The 18,164-nt window shown below is 36.7% G+C and overlaps 1 protein-coding gene across 1 annotated transcript in view; it reads left to right on the top strand.

Annotated features, from left to right (window-relative positions):
* The first annotated feature begins 6,174 nt into the window (after positions 1 to 6,174).
* The window catches only part of MUC5AC (mucin 5AC, oligomeric mucus/gel-forming), a 45,273-nt gene continuing 33,283 nt past the window's right edge, over positions 6,175 to 18,164 (top strand). Inside the window, exons 1-15 of the mRNA XM_063944755.1 lie at positions 6,175 to 6,271; positions 9,801 to 10,013; positions 10,254 to 10,316; positions 10,574 to 10,835; positions 11,900 to 12,014; positions 12,164 to 12,254; positions 13,643 to 13,749; positions 13,846 to 14,062; positions 14,237 to 14,362; positions 14,486 to 14,603; positions 16,111 to 16,249; positions 17,051 to 17,161; positions 17,582 to 17,651; positions 17,737 to 17,874; positions 17,960 to 18,124. Coding sequence (XP_063800825.1) covers positions 6,211 to 6,271; positions 9,801 to 10,013; positions 10,254 to 10,316; positions 10,574 to 10,835; positions 11,900 to 12,014; positions 12,164 to 12,254; positions 13,643 to 13,749; positions 13,846 to 14,062; positions 14,237 to 14,362; positions 14,486 to 14,603; positions 16,111 to 16,249; positions 17,051 to 17,161; positions 17,582 to 17,651; positions 17,737 to 17,874; positions 17,960 to 18,124 — 1,996 coding nt within the window. The 5' untranslated portion in view covers positions 6,175 to 6,210. The remainder of the gene's footprint in view (positions 6,272 to 9,800; positions 10,014 to 10,253; positions 10,317 to 10,573; positions 10,836 to 11,899; positions 12,015 to 12,163; positions 12,255 to 13,642; positions 13,750 to 13,845; positions 14,063 to 14,236; positions 14,363 to 14,485; positions 14,604 to 16,110; positions 16,250 to 17,050; positions 17,162 to 17,581; positions 17,652 to 17,736; positions 17,875 to 17,959; positions 18,125 to 18,164) is intronic.

The following is an 18,164-nucleotide window of genomic DNA, read 5'->3' as shown; positions in this document are numbered from 1 at the left end:
GTTGCCTCTGTTAAGAGCTAATTTTAAGTGCGGTTTTAGCAAAGTCATGAATTTAGCAATAAAACAATTTATGAAGAGGGAATGAGCAGATCTTTGAAAGAGCTGATAGCTCAATTACGGTTTTCATACTGTATGTAACACACCCACTGGAGTTAAATATGTACAGTAATATATACAGTAGATGAGCATAACAGTATTTATGATGAATGACAGAGAAGCACAGTACTGCATGAAGCTTTGTAAGTGTAGCGGTAGTCATGGCCATAGAAAGCAATGCTGATCCCAATTGATGGGGGACGTGTGGCCAAGTTCTAGTGGCATGGACAAAAAAGAATTGAATGAAATCTACCTTCTTCCCCCTGCACAATTGGCCCAGGCCCCTGCTGGGCCTCTTAAATAAGTATGATTACTTCTTGCCCCCTACCTCTTTGAGCCCCTGGTGGTAGTGAGTTATAACAGGACCCGCATCCATAAAAGGTTTGGTGTATTCCAAACAGAAGGAGCTAAAGGCAAGATCAAAGAGTGAAGATGTAAGTTAGTGCCACCACGTGACAGAACACCTAACAGAAAATTGTGAAAGTTATGATGATGGTTTGTAGCAGCCACACCACCCAACCAGTAAATGCATTTATATATAGTTTTCCTTTTATAGATAGTGCAGATGCCCCTTAGATCAATGTTTTGTGCCAAATAAAGGGTCCATGATCAAGACAGTGCCATTGTTTAGTATGGCCACACTTTTTTATAGATGAGCGATTTAGCTTTGCTGAAACCAAACACACCTGAACTTTGGGGTTCCAAGTCAGTTCCAGGACTCAAATTGAGTCTGTGATCAAGAATATCCCACCACGTTCGGATCCCAGATCTAAAAACAGTATATACAGTAAATTGTTTTGGATTGAGTGCCTCCCTCATGATTTCAGGTGCCATTTCACACTGGAAATGACTGGAAATTAATGTTATTGATGTTACTAATACTATAGGAACAAAACCAGGACCAAATTATTTGATTTAAGTTATTTGTAAAAAGAAATTTAAGAAATAAAAAAACAAAAGTAAAACACTATGGGGGTCATTCCGAGTTGTTCGCTCGTTATTTTTTTGTCGCAACGGAGCGATTAGTCGTTAATGCGCATGTGTAATGTCCGCAGTGTGACTGCGCCAAGTAAATTTGCTATGCAGTTAGGTATTTTACTCACGGCATTACGAGGTTTTTTCTTCGCTCTGGTGATTGTAATGTGATTGACAGGAAGTGGGTGTTTCTGGGCGGAAACTGGCCGTTTTTTGGGTGTGTGCGAAAAAACGCTACCGTTTCTGGGAAAAACGCGGGAGTGGCTGGAGAAACGGGGGAGTGTCTGGGCGAATGCTGGGTGTGTTTGTGACGTCAAACCAGGAATGAAACTGACTGAACTGATCGCAGATGCCGAGTAAGTGTGGAGCTACTCAGAAACTGCTAAGAAGTGTCTATTCGCAATTCTGCTAATCTTTCGTTCGCAATTTTGATAAGCTAAGATTCACTCCCAGTAGGCGGCGGCTTAGCGTGTGCAAAGCTGCTAAAAGCAGCTTGCGAGCGAACAACTCGGAATGACCCCCTATATACATAATTAAACATTTGTAAAAATGTGTGAATAGTGTTTATATAAAGATGAGAATGGAAAGAATTAAGCATTTTTATTATAATGACACATTAAAGGCTTTCCAAATATTGCCTTACAATATTATTATTTAGCAATATCTATAATGCATTTCTTAAGGTAAATTGTTTCTCATGTTGCTTAGTCGCAGTGGTTTCAGATTAATTTTATAAATGGTTAAATAAAATATTGGAAAGCTGACAAAAATTCTTCTCCTTAATTGTCATTAAATACACATGTGTGACACTGGTTCTGGATGCTTGTGCAATGTTTTCCTATAACTTGATATTATTTAGTCCAACTACACATAAACTTCCGGCTCTCATGAGATCTTAATATAGATGACAGTTACAGGAACTGTTTAATTTTGATGAGACATTGGGCTATTACATTATTTCGCAATAAGAACCTTATAACAGTCACGCTATTCCAGTCTCGTGTAAGTCAAGGTCAAACAAGGGTAACAAATTGTGAGAAGAGAAAATTTGCACTGTCTCCAAGTACAGTGCTACGTAGATGGGGCCTGATTCATGTTTGCAAGTAAAGCAATAAAGTAAGCAACTGTTCAAAACCATATTGCACTGCAGTTGGAACAGATGTAATGTGTATATAGAGATTTAGATTTGGGTGGGTTAGATTTTTTATGTGCAGGGTAAATAGTGACTTCATTTGCATGTAGCCCACATATGTTAGACAGCTTTATTTTTACACTGCAAATTAGAATTCAGTTTGAACACACCCCACCCAAATATAAATCGCTCTGCACATGTTACATCTGCCCCACCTGCAGTGAAACATGATTTTGCCCAGTTGCTTGCTTTTTTCTACAAACATGATACAAACATGAATCAGGCCGATAGATAGATAGATAGATAGATAGATAGATAGATAGATAGATAGATAGATAGATAGATTCAACTGAAATTGGTGCTGACCCATTAAAAATGGAAATGTTGCATGTTATACTGTACATCTACCAAAGTAAAGTAAGCACCGGGACAAAGTTAGCACCAGGACATTTTTAGGCCTTTTGTAAACAGCAGAGAGAGATAAGTTTCCTTGTGAATAGTAGTTATTACATACGGTAACATGCGGATTAATTGTGACAAAGCTTATTTTTTCCTTTACAAATAATGTATTTATTATTTATTTATTAACAGTCTCTTATATAGCGCAGCAAATTCCGTTGCGTTTTACAACTGTACACAATAATAAAACAAAACTGTGTTATAACAAACAGTCATAGAGGCAGGAAGGCCCTGCTCGCAAGCTTACAATCTTTAGGATATTTTTTTCTAATCAGTAGTTTGTCACTTTGGAGTGTTGTTTTACATTTCTGTCTGCATTTCTCTTTCTGTTTCAGTGACAAAGATCCAGTTTCAATGTAAAATTTAAGCAGCCTTGAAACACTAGGTTTACTGAGTAAGCAATATCAGTAACAGTCATTAATGTGTACATTCTATCTAGCTATGACATTTAAAGCCACAAAACACAAATGCTTACTTTGTCCCAATGGATTTAAAAAGATAAAATACTGTATGTTCCATAGTTGAATAACAGTTTACTGTAGGTCATATTCTTCCATGCACCATACTGCACATGCCAAAAACATCTCACAGCTAATTTCAATTTATTTCAGTGGAAAAAAATGCACAAACTTCTCATTGGTTAAAGACTATTCTGCCTTTATATGGCGAGTTTATGCTGTGCAGAATAATGGAGAGTAACAGTTTTACACAACTTACAAATTTAGGGAGAAAATTGTTCTACTGCCTTTGGGTCCACACCCCTCAGGCACACATTGAGCCTATTAAGAGTTCCACTATTGTTAGGTCAGCAAGACAATATATACACATAAAGTATGCACAGATAAGGATATGAGCACATATTGACTCAATATGTGTGCATGTATAAATAAGGATATACAGATACAATTTTTTGGGTAGTGATACTTTGCTTTGCTTTGTAATGCAATAAAACAAATGATAATGCTTAAGTCAGGTCACAGTAATTCCCATATCCTACAATCAGAGAAAGTCTTGGTGTATTTTGGCACTGGAGTGGTGAATGTGAATATTTTAGAGGTGGGGGAAACATTGATTTACAATGTTTAATGTTCTCTCTGTTTATTTGGTAGTGCACAGTGCTGATTGTCCTGTTGGCATGGTAGTCACAGTTTTAAGAGACATTACAGAAAACCCATTTTCCTGCTTCAGATATATAAAATAGATTAAATTATTTAGTATATAAGTTATTTATTAACTGAAACTAATGTCATAAATTTACTTAAAATCAAATCCATATGGGGAAGTAAACCTTCCAAGTTGAATATTACCTATGAAACATGGAATAACTTTGTGTAATAAAACCATGACAAAGAGCAAAGTAACATCTAGGGGCTTATGCAAATGAGCAGACAGCAAAATTTGCTCCTTTTTTTTGCTATATTTGTTCCTAAATTTATTGTACATAAGCCCCATAGTGTGAATAATACAGTAAGAAAATGTTATAATCAGAAGATGTGTATAGCATACTGTGTGGTATAACAATACATTTTCTGTATGTAATCAGTATTTTCAAACAAACTTTGAAGGTAACTTTCAGACTGCACAGCTTAGAATTGGACATACAGATGGAGCCATACTCATCCAGTGCGGCTCTATCGCAGGCATGCCTAGGCGATCCGTCCAACTAGCCCTGCCGGGAGTGCACAGAGACGCTCTCCCATTCTAGTGAATGGGGCATGCCTCCGTCACGGGCCCAGATGGAGACGTTCTTGGCATTAGGCGTGCCCCTGGTGGGCATGGCTAGACACAGATGGAGCCATGACTAGCGTGGCTCCATCTGTACTGCATACCTCCCAACTTCTGACGTGTTCTGCCTGGGTCAAATGTGGAAAGGGGCATGGCTTAGTGGCAAGAGGTCATGGCCTCGAGCACAATGTCAAGCCGGAGATCCACCAGCCCTCACTTTTTCATCATGCTGGGGGGTTTCCCAGCACTCCCTGAGCTGCTGGACAGCCCCCAGCCTCTCCTGGAGCATAGTGTCTGTTGATGACAGCACCCGTAATTTACTCTCCGCTGCTTTAGCGGTGTCTGAGTGTCCTTCCCAATCGCAAATCTCCCCCCTCCCCCCCGACCATGGGACACTGCCAAGCAGGTGGGACAGCAGACAGTCCCAGAAAAAAATGGGACTGGAATCGGCACAGTTGGGAGTTATGATGCTGTGTAGAGTCGATTCTTTATGAGTCATGGGTAATTGTAAACTATATAAGTTCTTGCTCTTCTATCTAATACTCTGTTATTTTACTTGGAAAACAAACTGGTTGACACAGGTTATGATTGACAAGTGCTTTTATTGTAGCGCAAAAACTGTCTCAGATCACATCATCTTTGGCTTCTTCATACCTGATGTATTAACCCTTGTAGAGTGATAAAGTGGAGAGATAAAGTACCAACCAATTGGCTTCTCACGGTCATATTACATGCTGTGTTTGAAAAATTACAGTAATTTGGGGCAGATGTATTAACCTGAAGAAGTGATAAAGCAGTGATAAAGCAATGATAAGCGCAAGATAATAAAGCACCAGCCAGTCACTACGGATTTGAAAAATGACAGGAGCTGATTGGCTGGTGCGTTACTACCTTGAACTTTTCACTGCTTTATCACTTCTTTATCCCTTTTCAGATTAATACATCTGCCCCTTTATCATTTATTGTTTTAGTGGTAGTAGTAGTAGTAGTAGTAGTAGTAGTAGTAGTAGTAGTAGTAGTAGTAGTAGTAGTAGTAGTAGTAGTAGTAGTAGTAGTAATAATAATAATAATAATAAAAACTATAATAAAAGTGTAGAAAACATACCTATGTTTATTTATACCCTTAACTAACCATACACAAAAGCAGGTCACCTCATTTACCCAATTCTTTTATTTACATTTTATACAAAATAGAATAAGCGGAATACATTACACAATTAAATAGGCCATGATGGCATGTATTGTACCAGAATTTAGAAGATAACATAAAAAAACAAGAAGAACACCAGAATCTAATTTCACATGTGAGCATTCAGCTACAGTAGTATAGCAAAAGTACTTCTAAGCATTGTATTTTTACCAGTTGAATAAAGTACTATATATATATATATATATATATATATATATATATGTGTGTGTGTGTGTGTGTGTGTGTGTGTGTGTGTATATATATATATATATATATATATATATATATATATAGTACTAATGCATTTTCAGCAGTAAGCAATATACAAACTAAAAGTCATGCTACACTTATCTATTCCTACTCAGCATATAATCATACCCATATGAAAGAGATTTGAGTGTAAGCACAAATACATAGGCTTTCTGTACATAGAGTGTACAGTACACACCTCATTCTTGCATCCTCCCTTACACCTGCAACTAGAGGACAGGCCAGAAACTCCTCCCAATTTACCTGCGTGGAGCAATCCTGGCTCTATGCCAAGCTACCTTGAGCGTGTATATAAAGATCACCAAAGGACTGACCAACCTGTTCCTTACCTATCATCCACTGTGCTGCTCCAGCCCATAAGACGATGGGAACCTTTATGAGGATCCCACTGTGGATCCTACTACTCCTTTTGGGACAATTAAATGGTAAGTATTCTACTACTATGCTGGAGACCTTTCTAAGTGGGTATATCCATAAACATTGTAGAGCATTGTTGGGACTTTTTTATGTTTAATTTTTGGTCTACACCAAATATTACTATTAACATTATACAAAAAAATTGTAAATGAAATATTACAATGAGATTTACACCAATGCACCAATCCACTATGGTTAAAAGACTTATTCTACATAATTTGCATAAATATTAACTTCCCCCGGGCAAAATGATTTTCATTACTTTCATTATAGCACTATAGACACACATTTTATCTTAAAATATATTTTCTATCATTTAACAAAATCTAAAAAGAAGCGATTACTCCATTAGCACATTTCAATTAAAGGTGGGTAATGTAAACTTTTTGAGCATCGCTACAAATAAAGTATATTCTTTTGTAGCTATCAAAAATTGCCAATCAGCTTTGTAGGATTAGCACATTATGGGGTCTATTTACTAAGCCTTGGATGGAGATAAAGTTGCTGGAGATAAAGTACCAGCATACGGCTCCTAACTGTCATTTTTCAAACACCTGTGGCATAGCAGTTAGGAGCCGATTGGCTGGTACTTTATCTCCAGCGACTTTATATCCAACCAAGGCTTAGTAAATAGACCCCTATGTTTCATTTTGTAAAATTAAACACTAGGATGTTATTATTTAATGATATGCCAAAACCAATATACTATACATTTTGCTAGCTTTTGTTATTTCACATACCCGCTATAGATACTAGAGTTGCATTTACTTTTGTGACAAAAATGAAAAGAAAATTGTTTTTATATACCTACCTGTGACTCTTTGTGTCATTTTACACTTGTGTGTTTAAGCCCTAAAAATATTTTAGTAATACCTTTTTTGTGTGGTGACAGTTTAACAAATTTATGCCATAAACTAACATCATAAACCCGTTAATGCTAATTTTACTAACATAAATGTATAAATTTCTATCCCCAATTGCTAGTGTAATCTCATCTTTATTCACAGACAATAAATTCAGCAAAAACTGAACTATGGGGGTAATTCCAAGTTGATCGCAGCAGGAAATTTTTTAGCAGTTGGGCAAAACCATGTGCAGTGCAGGGGGGACAGATATAACATGTGCAGAGAGAGATAGATTTGGGTGTGGTGAGTTCAATCTGCAATCTAAATTGCAGTGTAAAAATAAACCAGCCAGTATTTACCCTGCACAGAAACAAAATAACCCACCCAAATCTAACTCTCTCTGCACATGTTATATCTGCCCCCCCCTGCAGTGCACATGGTTTTGCCCAACTGCTAAAAAAATTCCTGCTGCGATCAACTTGGAATTACCCCCTATATTCTTGAAATATGCACTTGGCAGTGTTATAAAAAAAGAGATTAGGGATGTCACTTTAAGGGGAGGTGTAAAGCAATGTCTGTGTTTGTTATGTCAATCTCTGAGAAAGTGTGGCTCACATCCAGGCAGTGGTAACAGCACACTAGTGTGGTGACAAGAGGTCTGAAGCCAGTTGTGTTTGGTTGGATCACTTTACACCTCCTTGAGTTCTATGAGGAAATATGTAGCAGAGTGATTTAAAGCTGGTATGTACAGTATCATGCATAGCTTCATGTAAAGAAAATACTTGAAAAACTCATCATTTGTTTTTTCATTAAACTTTTAGAGGTTTCGTTGTATATTTAAAGTAGATTATGTCAAAATTGTAGATAGATGTATACGTTTATTTCTGAGCTATAGTATGCAATGTGTCTGCAGAAACATTATCTCTCTTTCAACCGACTTGTCTTGCTTAGTTTAAATTGCCATTTGTTGTGCTTGTTCTCAACATTAAAAATGTCTAGAAAAATGGTAAGATAAACTTGATGTAAAATTAATAGATTTTGGTATTGATAGATACAAATGCTTGTGTGGACACGCACACACGCACACACATGCAATGAAAACAGTTAAAACCTCTAAATATAATACACAGACCAGACAGTAATATACTGTATATTATGCAACCAAATACATATGTTTGGAACATAGCTCTACATACAGCATGAAAAAAGGACAATGATTTAGGTCCACACAAATAAAAATGGGTAATTATTACCATTGCAAAAAATAAGTGATATTTAGAAGGTATGTATTGTATATTTTGTTGGTGTGTGATTACACTGATCAGGAGAAGTATAGAAGTGAAACGTAATGTAAAGAAAAAAAATGTACGTTTTTTTTTACATAAAGGCATTTTGGAAAAGACAACTGTATCATTTGCTTACTGTTGTGCATTATACTCTTTTATGTAGCATTATTCATGAAATACTGTTAATACAATTTGACTGTGTAAATAAGCATAAGTACTGAGTTTTAGTATTCATTCAATAATCTATATATTATAATTGTACCTTTCTCACATTACAGTTTTGAAGTAGGATATGTATTATATAGTTTAAGGCTTTTCATAATATTATTACATTAAGTTCATTTATTAAGACTGACATATGTCATATGACAGAAGAGTTTCTGTAACATAGGGCCTGATTCAAATTTGTAAGTAAGGCAAAAAATAATAAAAAATACAAGCAACAGGGCAATCCCATTTTGCACTGCAGATGGGGCAGATGTAACATGTGCAGAAAGATTTAGATTTGGGTGGGGTGTGTTCAAACTGAAATATTAATTGCAGTGTAAAAATAAAGCTATCTAACATTTGTAGGCTACATTCAAAAACAGCCAGTGTTTACATTGCACAGAAAAATTACAGGTGTAACCCACCCAAATCTAAATCTCTCACATATTACATCAGCCCCACCTACAGCACAACATGGTTTTTCCCAGTTATGTGCTTTTTATTTTTTTGCTTTACTTACAAACATGAATCAGGTTCATAGCATGATAGGCTACAAGGTAAAGATACTTGTCCAAGTCTAATATGGCTTACAGTTCATGCCTATACATACATAAATCAATTGTATTTTATGTTTAGTCATCCTTAAAGTTTATTTTTCTTGATAGTTACATGTCAAATTAATAATTTATTGGGACTGAGAGTGTCCACAGTAGACTGAGCCAACTATTGGGGAAATTCAGTGTTGATCGCAGCAGCAAATTTGTTAGCAGTTGGGCAAAACCATGCGCACAGCAGGTGCGGTGATACAACATCTGCAGAGAGAGTTAGATTTGGGTGGGTTATTTTGTTTCTGTGCAGGGTAAATACTGGCTGCTTTATTTTTACACTGCAATTTAGATTTCAGTTTGAACACACCCCACCCAAATCTAACTCTCTCTGCACATGTTATATCTGCCCCCTGCAGTGCACATGGTTTTGCCCAACTGCTAACAAAATTGCTGCTGCGATCAACTCTGAATTCGGCCCAATATTCTGCAGCTCCAAGAGCAATACTGTTGTACAGTATTCTAATTTGAATGATTCAAACATTTTTATGTTTGTATTGAGAAAATAGGTCAATGTTTTATTTGCTCCTGTTAATTAAGTATTGAAGTCTTATTCCATTTTCTAAACCCTCCTTTGTTTTATTATCAATACAGCCCAAGTGGAGTATGCAGAGTATTCTGATGGTGAGACCGAGACAGTACAAGAGACTTCAGTAGAAGAAACTTCAGTAGAAGAGACTGTTGATTACAATGGTGATGATACCAAACAAGGACAGCAGCAGCTACATCAACAGCAGCAACAGCACCAGCAGCAGCAACAACAGCAGCAACAGCAGCAGCAGCAACAAAAGCAGGAGCATCAAAGCAGTAAGTCTGAATTATTATTAATACTTAGAATTGATCAAATATGGCCTACAGAGTAATATACCCTACTGTGACAGTTAACAAAGGACATCAATTTGCAGCTGTGCAGATAATCCACCAGTGGTATTATTCTTATCATATTTGCAACATAAAAACATAGTACAAACATAATAAGCAGATAATACTAACATTATACATAAGGTTATCTGTTACTCACCTAATCTTTACCATTATTGTTTTCAGTTTTGACAAGTCCTCCAAGAATTTCATTGATCACCTTGACTGCAAAAAGCCCTGTGGTGAAGGGTAAGTTGAAAAGAACCTTTAATTAAAAAACTGCTAGATGATATTTTATCATTAGTTCATCTTTAGTTAACAGTTAAATACCCAAGGAGATTCAGCTACGTTCCTCTACTTCTGAATTTCTGATGGTAACAATGAACTGTTTCTAAGCATAAACCTATTTACTGTATCACACAACCACCAGTAAATATGCCAGATTGCTTTTTATTAATAGTCAGTATATTATGATGGACATTTTGCATCTATTGCTTATCCTGCAGCTGTCAACATAGCTCACAATAACAGGGTGTGTAGCACCTGGGGGAACTTCCACTTCAAGAACTTTGATGGGGATATCTTCCACTTCCCGGGCACCTGCAACTATGTTTATGCATCGAACTGCAAGAGTACATATGAAGATTTCAACATTCAGATACGGCGCAGTATTGTGAACAATTCACCAGTCATCGAAAAGATCTCAATGAAACTTGATGGACTTATAGTGCAGATAAACAAGAATACTGTCTCAGTCAATGGAAATGGGTAAGGTGCTATAAAGGACATAGGGTAAATATTGATAAATATAAGGATGGTTCAATAAGTGAGGCAAGAAGACATTTCACATGTTTAATGTTTTTTATATCATTCTAATATCCCACCAGCCCAGAGCAGGTAGACCACTGCTTCCCCTCTCGGCCATTAGACAGCACTTCATATCAGTCATACTGCCTCAACATCAGTTCTAAGCTGACAGGGCTGATGGAAACATGGTCAAACACTGAGGTGTGTAGTGGGATCAGATTTCTGTGGCTAAAGAGCACATCAGCTCTAGCCTGGTGGGAAATTAGAATGAAATAGCACACTTAGGAAGTCTTGTTACCTTACTTATTGAACCACTCTCGTATTTCATGCCACCATATTATGCACTCAGAGACAGATTATCTACTAGCATCGCATATTACTGTTGCATTTTATGTTGAGAGGCACAGAATATTCTAGTCAAGTGTTTCCCAAACTCAAGGCCTTATTCAGGTTTGTTAGCAAACCAAAAAAGTTAGCAACTGGGTAAAACCATGTTACACTGCAGGTGGGGCAGATGTAACATGTGCAGAGAGAGTTAGATTTGGGTGGGCTGTGTTCAAACTGAAATTGCAGTGTAGTAATTAAGCAGCCAGTATTTACCATGCACAGAAACAATATAACCCACCCAAATCTAATTCTCTCTGCACGTGTTACATCTGCCCCACCTGCAGTGCAACATGGTTTTTCCAAATTGCTAACTTTCTTGATTTGCTACAAACCTGAATAATCTCCTCATTCCTCACAGACTCCTAGCAGTGCATCTTTTTTTTTTTTAGATCTACATGATGTAGCATAGGTGTACTCATTACTAGGTAATACATTTTAAAACATGCACAGGTGTTGCTAAGTATTTAATGTATGATACTGAGGTGATCTGTAAAACATGCACCATTACTGCTCTTAGGGGGATATTTATCAAAGCCTGGAGAAAGTAGACTTATACTGCTTTATACAAAATAAAGGTATTAACTCATTCATTAAAATGCAAACACTATTAACATTTATATCCTAATATTTTTCACCAGAGTCCAGCTGCCTTTCAGTGGTTCTGGGGTTCAAATTGAGAAACATGGAGTATATCTCACGGTGACCTCTAAACTTGGTCTAGTGTTCATGTGGAATGATGATAATAGTTTACTGGTAAGAGAACATAATATATTACCTTGCCATTGGGAAGGGAATGTTCATCTATTGGAAAATATTTTTACCTGTAAGTAATAATTGACATCCCTTATACTTTGTTATTTGGTCCTAACTATTTCTTTTTCCTTTATCTCTCTTTCAAATAGTTGGAACTGGATGAAAAGTTTGCCAACCAGACCTGTGGCTTGTGTGGTGACTTCAATGGTATCTCAATCCACAATGAATTCATTTCCAATGGTCAGTTTTACCTTGTTGTGTATTCTGTTGTTTATATAGAGTATATTAGTACTGATAATATACAAATTTAAAATTTTACACGATACCAAGGCCTATCAAGTATTACTATATTTTAGGATGGATAAGAGTAGGGTGAGGCAATAATGAAATTAGTACAAAGGAAAATTGTGATGTTACTCATAGTAATAATAATAATAATAATAACACTTTAATTTGGATAGTGCTTTTCTCCAGAAGGACTCAAGGTACAGTATTTTACAGAAATCATGGACATACTGTACCTGTAATAAAGAAGTTAAGATCTGCAGAAAATACAAAACCATAAGATATTATACAGACGTGGTTTAGATTTGCAGGAAATACCGAAAACAATGGACATAAGCTAATTTGGATCATAATTCCAAAGAGCATTTATCCTACCCACAAATGTAATGGGTGAGGTAGCCCTCTTGGACGCACTATATAGATTGCACTGGGCAGAATAGGCAATGTCTAGAAGAGATGACACATAGTGTAATAGGGAAGCTACAGAATACTAAAGTGAGATGCAGGATCCATATAAAATTATCAGACTTATGCATTGTTACTTATGCAAACCCACACAAGTACGGGGAGAGTATACAAGCTAGACGTAGTTAAGGCTGTGGTAGGAATCAAACCCATGACCTCAGTACTGTGAGGCAGTAATGCTAACCATTACACCATTCCTGCTGCCCACTGCATGAATGGTTCCGTGTGTTGTTAATACGTACCAGCAGAGGCAGCGACTACGTAGGTTACAGTTGGCAGTATAAGCAATTAGTAGAAGAATAATATACAATTGCCAATGACAGGAAAAATATAGATATCAACAAAACGAAACTATCATGTTGTCTGTGCAGGCCTTTAAGATTATGCACTTTTGTAGGAGAATACTAGATCAGCTGGTACAGGGGGAAGGAGTGTTTGAACAATTTTTCCACAAGCTAATTAATATAGGGGATGTTGCCGGGTCACATTTTCAAACACACATTCAATACAGACTTTTCTTAAGGTGTGGAAAGTTCAGGCTGGCATAAATGCAAGCATCATATAGGGAACAGAGATTTACTGTACCTGTGTAGAGAGGAGAGATGGTTTTAAAACTCCAGTTGCAACTTCATTCTTAAGTTTTATATTATAAACAATAGTGTGCACTATTTGCATAATGTTAGATCCTTTAAACATTAAAACTTGATTATATTGACAAAGCTATTGTGAGTGATGTCACTGTATTTCAGACACATGACGTGGGGTTTATTTAGCAAGAGGCGACTTGCCAACGTTTCAGTTACACATTTAAAACATGCCGTCTTTTGCTATTAAATGTATTGGCTTTGCCAAATGTATGTATATTTTTCTGCTTGCAGGAGTCCAGATCACAGAATCCCAGTTCGGAAACTTGCAGAAGTTAGATGGACCCACAGAACAGTGCCAAGATGTCCCACCTACACCCAAGAGCAACTGCACAGATTATGTAAGTAATGGGTTTGTGGACCATATCCTACTACAGAAGTATAATGTCAAAATATCTAATCATATTAAAACATCAATAAATTGCTGCCAATTATAGGAGAACATCTGTGAGTCGATCCTTCTGGGTTCAACCTTCACAAAATGCCATTCCTTGGTGGGTGTTGAGCAATATATTGAAGCTTGTGTGCAAGATCTATGTCGCTGTGATAGCAACACTACTGCACAGTGCATGTGTGACATAATTGCTGAGTACTCAAGGCAGTGTGCCCATGCAGGAGGTCAACCAGAGAACTGGAGAACTAAAGATCTTTGCCGTGAGTATTTTCCTTAATCTTTTGTTATTTTCAGTGACACTGTCAATTTCAATGTCAATAAGACCAGAGTGCTCTGATGAAGACATATATCACATATTTCATTATGTGTAACCAAAAGGGTCCATACAATGAAATGAGATCTAATATTTTCATTCTCGCCCCCCACCACCACAGCCACAACATGCCCTTTCAACATGCAATACCAGGAATGTGGATCCCCTTGTGCTGACTCCTGTACCAACCCAGAGAGGAGTGTCCTCTGTGATAACCACTGTTTAGAAGGTTGCTACTGTCCTCCAGGTATGCACATTCTATTTTTTTATTTTTTTATTTATTTATTTATTACAATGGATAATAATATACTTATATATCTATAGTTTTATCCCTGAAAAATCAATGACATTATTTCCTAATTCTTTGTAGGAACGGTATTTGATGACATAAACAACTCTGGCTGTGTCCCACTTGAAAAGTGCTCTTGTACCTTCAACAGTAACAGCTATGCTGCTGGAACATCTTACGCTACAGCTTGTAGTACTTGGTGAGTAGATATTCTGCTGTTGGTGAAACGTGATACACTGATATCCAATTAACACGACTCTACAGTATATAGAGAAACAGAATTAAATGTTCTACAGCGTCATACACTGGCCAAAAACATTCTGTTACTGTGTATTTTAACATCATAGAGGAATAATCTGCTTTAAGACATCTATATGACTATGTACAGTAATCTCTTGAATGTTTGCATTAGGTGGTATCGGTCAGAGAGCTGCCCTCTTACCGACTGGGTGGTGTACAGTATTAGTTCCTATTCAATCATAATATTAGCCTGCATTCAGTTTACTAATAGCACCTCCCTTCATTCAAACACTAGATGTTTAAGTGCAAACTCCCCACTTTGATTAGTAGATAAGTGATGTGGTGTAAAGGGTTTGTAACATACCACCTCCCTGATATGCTTTGTACGCAACATGGCTCTAATCTTTTTAATATTGACTTTGGCTGATAGAGATAAGAACAGGTTCTTTGAGATTATTAGCATAACTTTGCCAGTACATATTTTGGAAGGAGGCCACATTTAGAGAAACGTTGTTAAGGATGCATTCTAATAGGTACAGTACAATTAGAATAGCACTAATTTGGACTGCATAATATGCAATGAGTGCATTCTAACTTCACTCCTATCAAAAAGCAAAAAAATAATAATAACAGTGCAAATATAAAAATATAGTACAAAAAAATACAATTACACTATTCTTAAGATTTTTTGCAGACTTTTCCAGTGCTTATTACATTTATATTTAGTCATTGCGAGTAGGAACATGTCATGTTTGAGCCCATGCAGACTTATTAAAACATTAATCAATATTCGATTTGCATTATATATTCTTAATGTGCTTATATGTACAGAACGTTTGTAGTCCCATATAAATAAAAGAGAATAATAACAGCATAATAACAAATATGGGGGGAGATTCAAATGTTTGAAAAGTCGGTTGGGTGTCTGTTTTTTCCTGTCTATTAGATAGGAAGAAACAGGCTCCCAACTGACTTTTCAAACATTTGAATCTCCCCCATGGAGTCAGTAAATCTCTACTTAACATCTGTAATATACTGTGAACTTTAAATCCCATATTTCGTTGTCAACACTTATAAGAAGTATCCGAGGTTGTAAACTGTTGACCTGGCTTAGAGTAGCAGTGATTTGAATGTGCAGGAAGACAAACATTGCTGCATGTGGTGTTTGCTTTTGAGTATCACCTATGAAAAACATACGTTCACACACCTTCGTGTTATTTGACATCTTCTGTTTAAGCTTTTCTACAAATGACTTAATTGTTGAGTTTAGACATATGCTTTTAGATAAATCGCATTTTCATTTATTTGCTAATTAACATTAAATAGTTTCACCAGACAGAATAAGGTGTCATTGTATAATGCACAGGATACTTCAAAGCCCTCTAGTGGATGTTGTTATACAGTAGGTGTGCTCTTTTTTAAGTGAATTGACTTATTGATTTATTTAATATGTTATTTTTTAAAAGCATCTGCTCAGCTGGAAAGTGGAACTGTCAGAACATTCCTTGTCCGGCAACCTGTTCCATAGATGGAGGATCTCACATTACTACTTATGACCAAAATCATTTCAACATACATGGAGACTGCAACTATGTGTTGACCAAAGTAAGACCCTCTTAATGATTAGTATTAATGAAAGTGAATGGGAAATTTAATAGCATGCCCTTTTCTCAATGATCAGCGATGGACTGGGGGCCGAATTTGGCCCTTTCACATGGGCAGTCCGGCTCTGTCGAAGATCCATACATAATTTTAGCAGCCCTGGTTACTGCCATGGAAGCCCAAAAGAAATGCACCTACACTTTAAAACCATTCACAGTCTGATAGCATATATATTTGTCAGTAAACAATGGTATTATACATAGGCTGCAGATATATTGAACATATGCATATGTGAGGAACTGTGCTTGATTAATATATAATTAGTTTTTTTCTTAATGGGACAAAAAGTATTAATGTAGAAGATGGGTGAAGCCATTTGTACCAATGGAGAGATGTAGCAAAAGCTTGGAGAGAGATAAAGTGGAGAGAAATAAAGTACTTACCAATCAGATTCTAACTGTAATTTTACAGGCTTTGTTTGAAAAATGACAGAAGATTATTAGTTGGCACTTTATCTTTCTCCAAACTTTGATACCTCTCAATTTTTTTGCCATTTTTTACATTATCAAATTCCCATTACAACCATTACACATCACAGACAGTATATTCATGGCATGCAGGAAATAAACTACTGTTATTTATGAATTTCAATCGATTATGCAACATTTACGACCATCTGACCTCTCCTTTATGAAGCAGAGTTAAATCAATATTATGCATTATAGTGTAAATGTTACTTAAGCTTATGCACTATTGTGTGTTAATAGAAATTTACATTATTGTGATGTTTCCTTCTATCTACAGGATTGCAGTAGTGATTCCTTCACAATACTAACAGAGCTTCGTAAATGCGGACTGACGGAGAGTGAGACTTGCCTTAAGAGTACCACCATGATCCTTAATGGAGGAGAAACTGTAAGTGTCCATTAGCAGTTTCGCATATTTTTAATTGTTTGGTTATTACTGTATCCTGGGCTTAATTTTCTTTGAACATCTTATAAGAGCTCTCATAAGATTTACATAAAAACCTGTGGCATTCAATCTGAAATTTGCTCTGGCCATAGAACTGACACAACACTTTCTTTTAGGTCCCAATTTACATAAACAACTATGGGAACTTATTCTCACTTATAACCTTAGCTGAAAGTTCAAGTATGGAAAGAAAAAAGAGTTCTGAGTTAAAAATAAATAAGAGGGACACTGCCTGGAAGAAACCAGGACATATGGGTGTCCTAATAAATATTGATATAGAGATCTACGAGTACTACATACTGTATGTGTATGACTATATTTTGTAACTTGTTCATGAGTCACCTTCTGTGCTTCTTCACCCAGATTGTAGTAATCAAGCCTTGTGGCAGTGTGTTTGTGAACAGCATCTATACCCGGCTACCGGTATCTGCAGGTATGATAGAAGGCTGATATCATTTGCTGTAAGTTGCATGATACCTGTGGCACAATAATTCTAACCGGAACATTTTAAATTACAGCCAATGTCACCATTTTCAGACCATCTTCCTTCTACATTGTTGTTCAAACTCAACTGGGAGTCCAACTAGTGGCTCAGCTCACTCCGTTCATGCAGGTGTATGTGGTCCTAAACCCCTCTATGAAGGGCTTGACATGCGGTAAGTTTGACTTTAAGCTTTTTCCCCCATATTTGCGAACCACTGTGTGAATGGCAGGTCCCTTATGATGTGTTCCTCTTCTCAGGTCTCTGTGGTAACTACAATGACAAGCAGACCGATGACTTCCAGACCATCAATGGTGTAATTGAAGGGACTCCAGCATCATTTGCCAACACCTGGAAGACCCAAGCAGACTGTTCTAATGTTAAGAATGTCTATGAAGACCCTTGTGCCCTCAGTGTGGAAAATGGTAAGACATGGAGACACATGTCACGGGGGAAATGTATCAA

This window comes from Pseudophryne corroboree, chromosome 11, assembly GCF_028390025.1.
Source record: "Pseudophryne corroboree isolate aPseCor3 chromosome 11, aPseCor3.hap2, whole genome shotgun sequence".
Classification (NCBI taxonomy): Eukaryota; Metazoa; Chordata; class Amphibia; order Anura; family Myobatrachidae; genus Pseudophryne; species Pseudophryne corroboree.
Note: the sequence above shows the minus strand (reverse complement) of the source record. Positions and strands in the feature narration are given on the sequence as shown.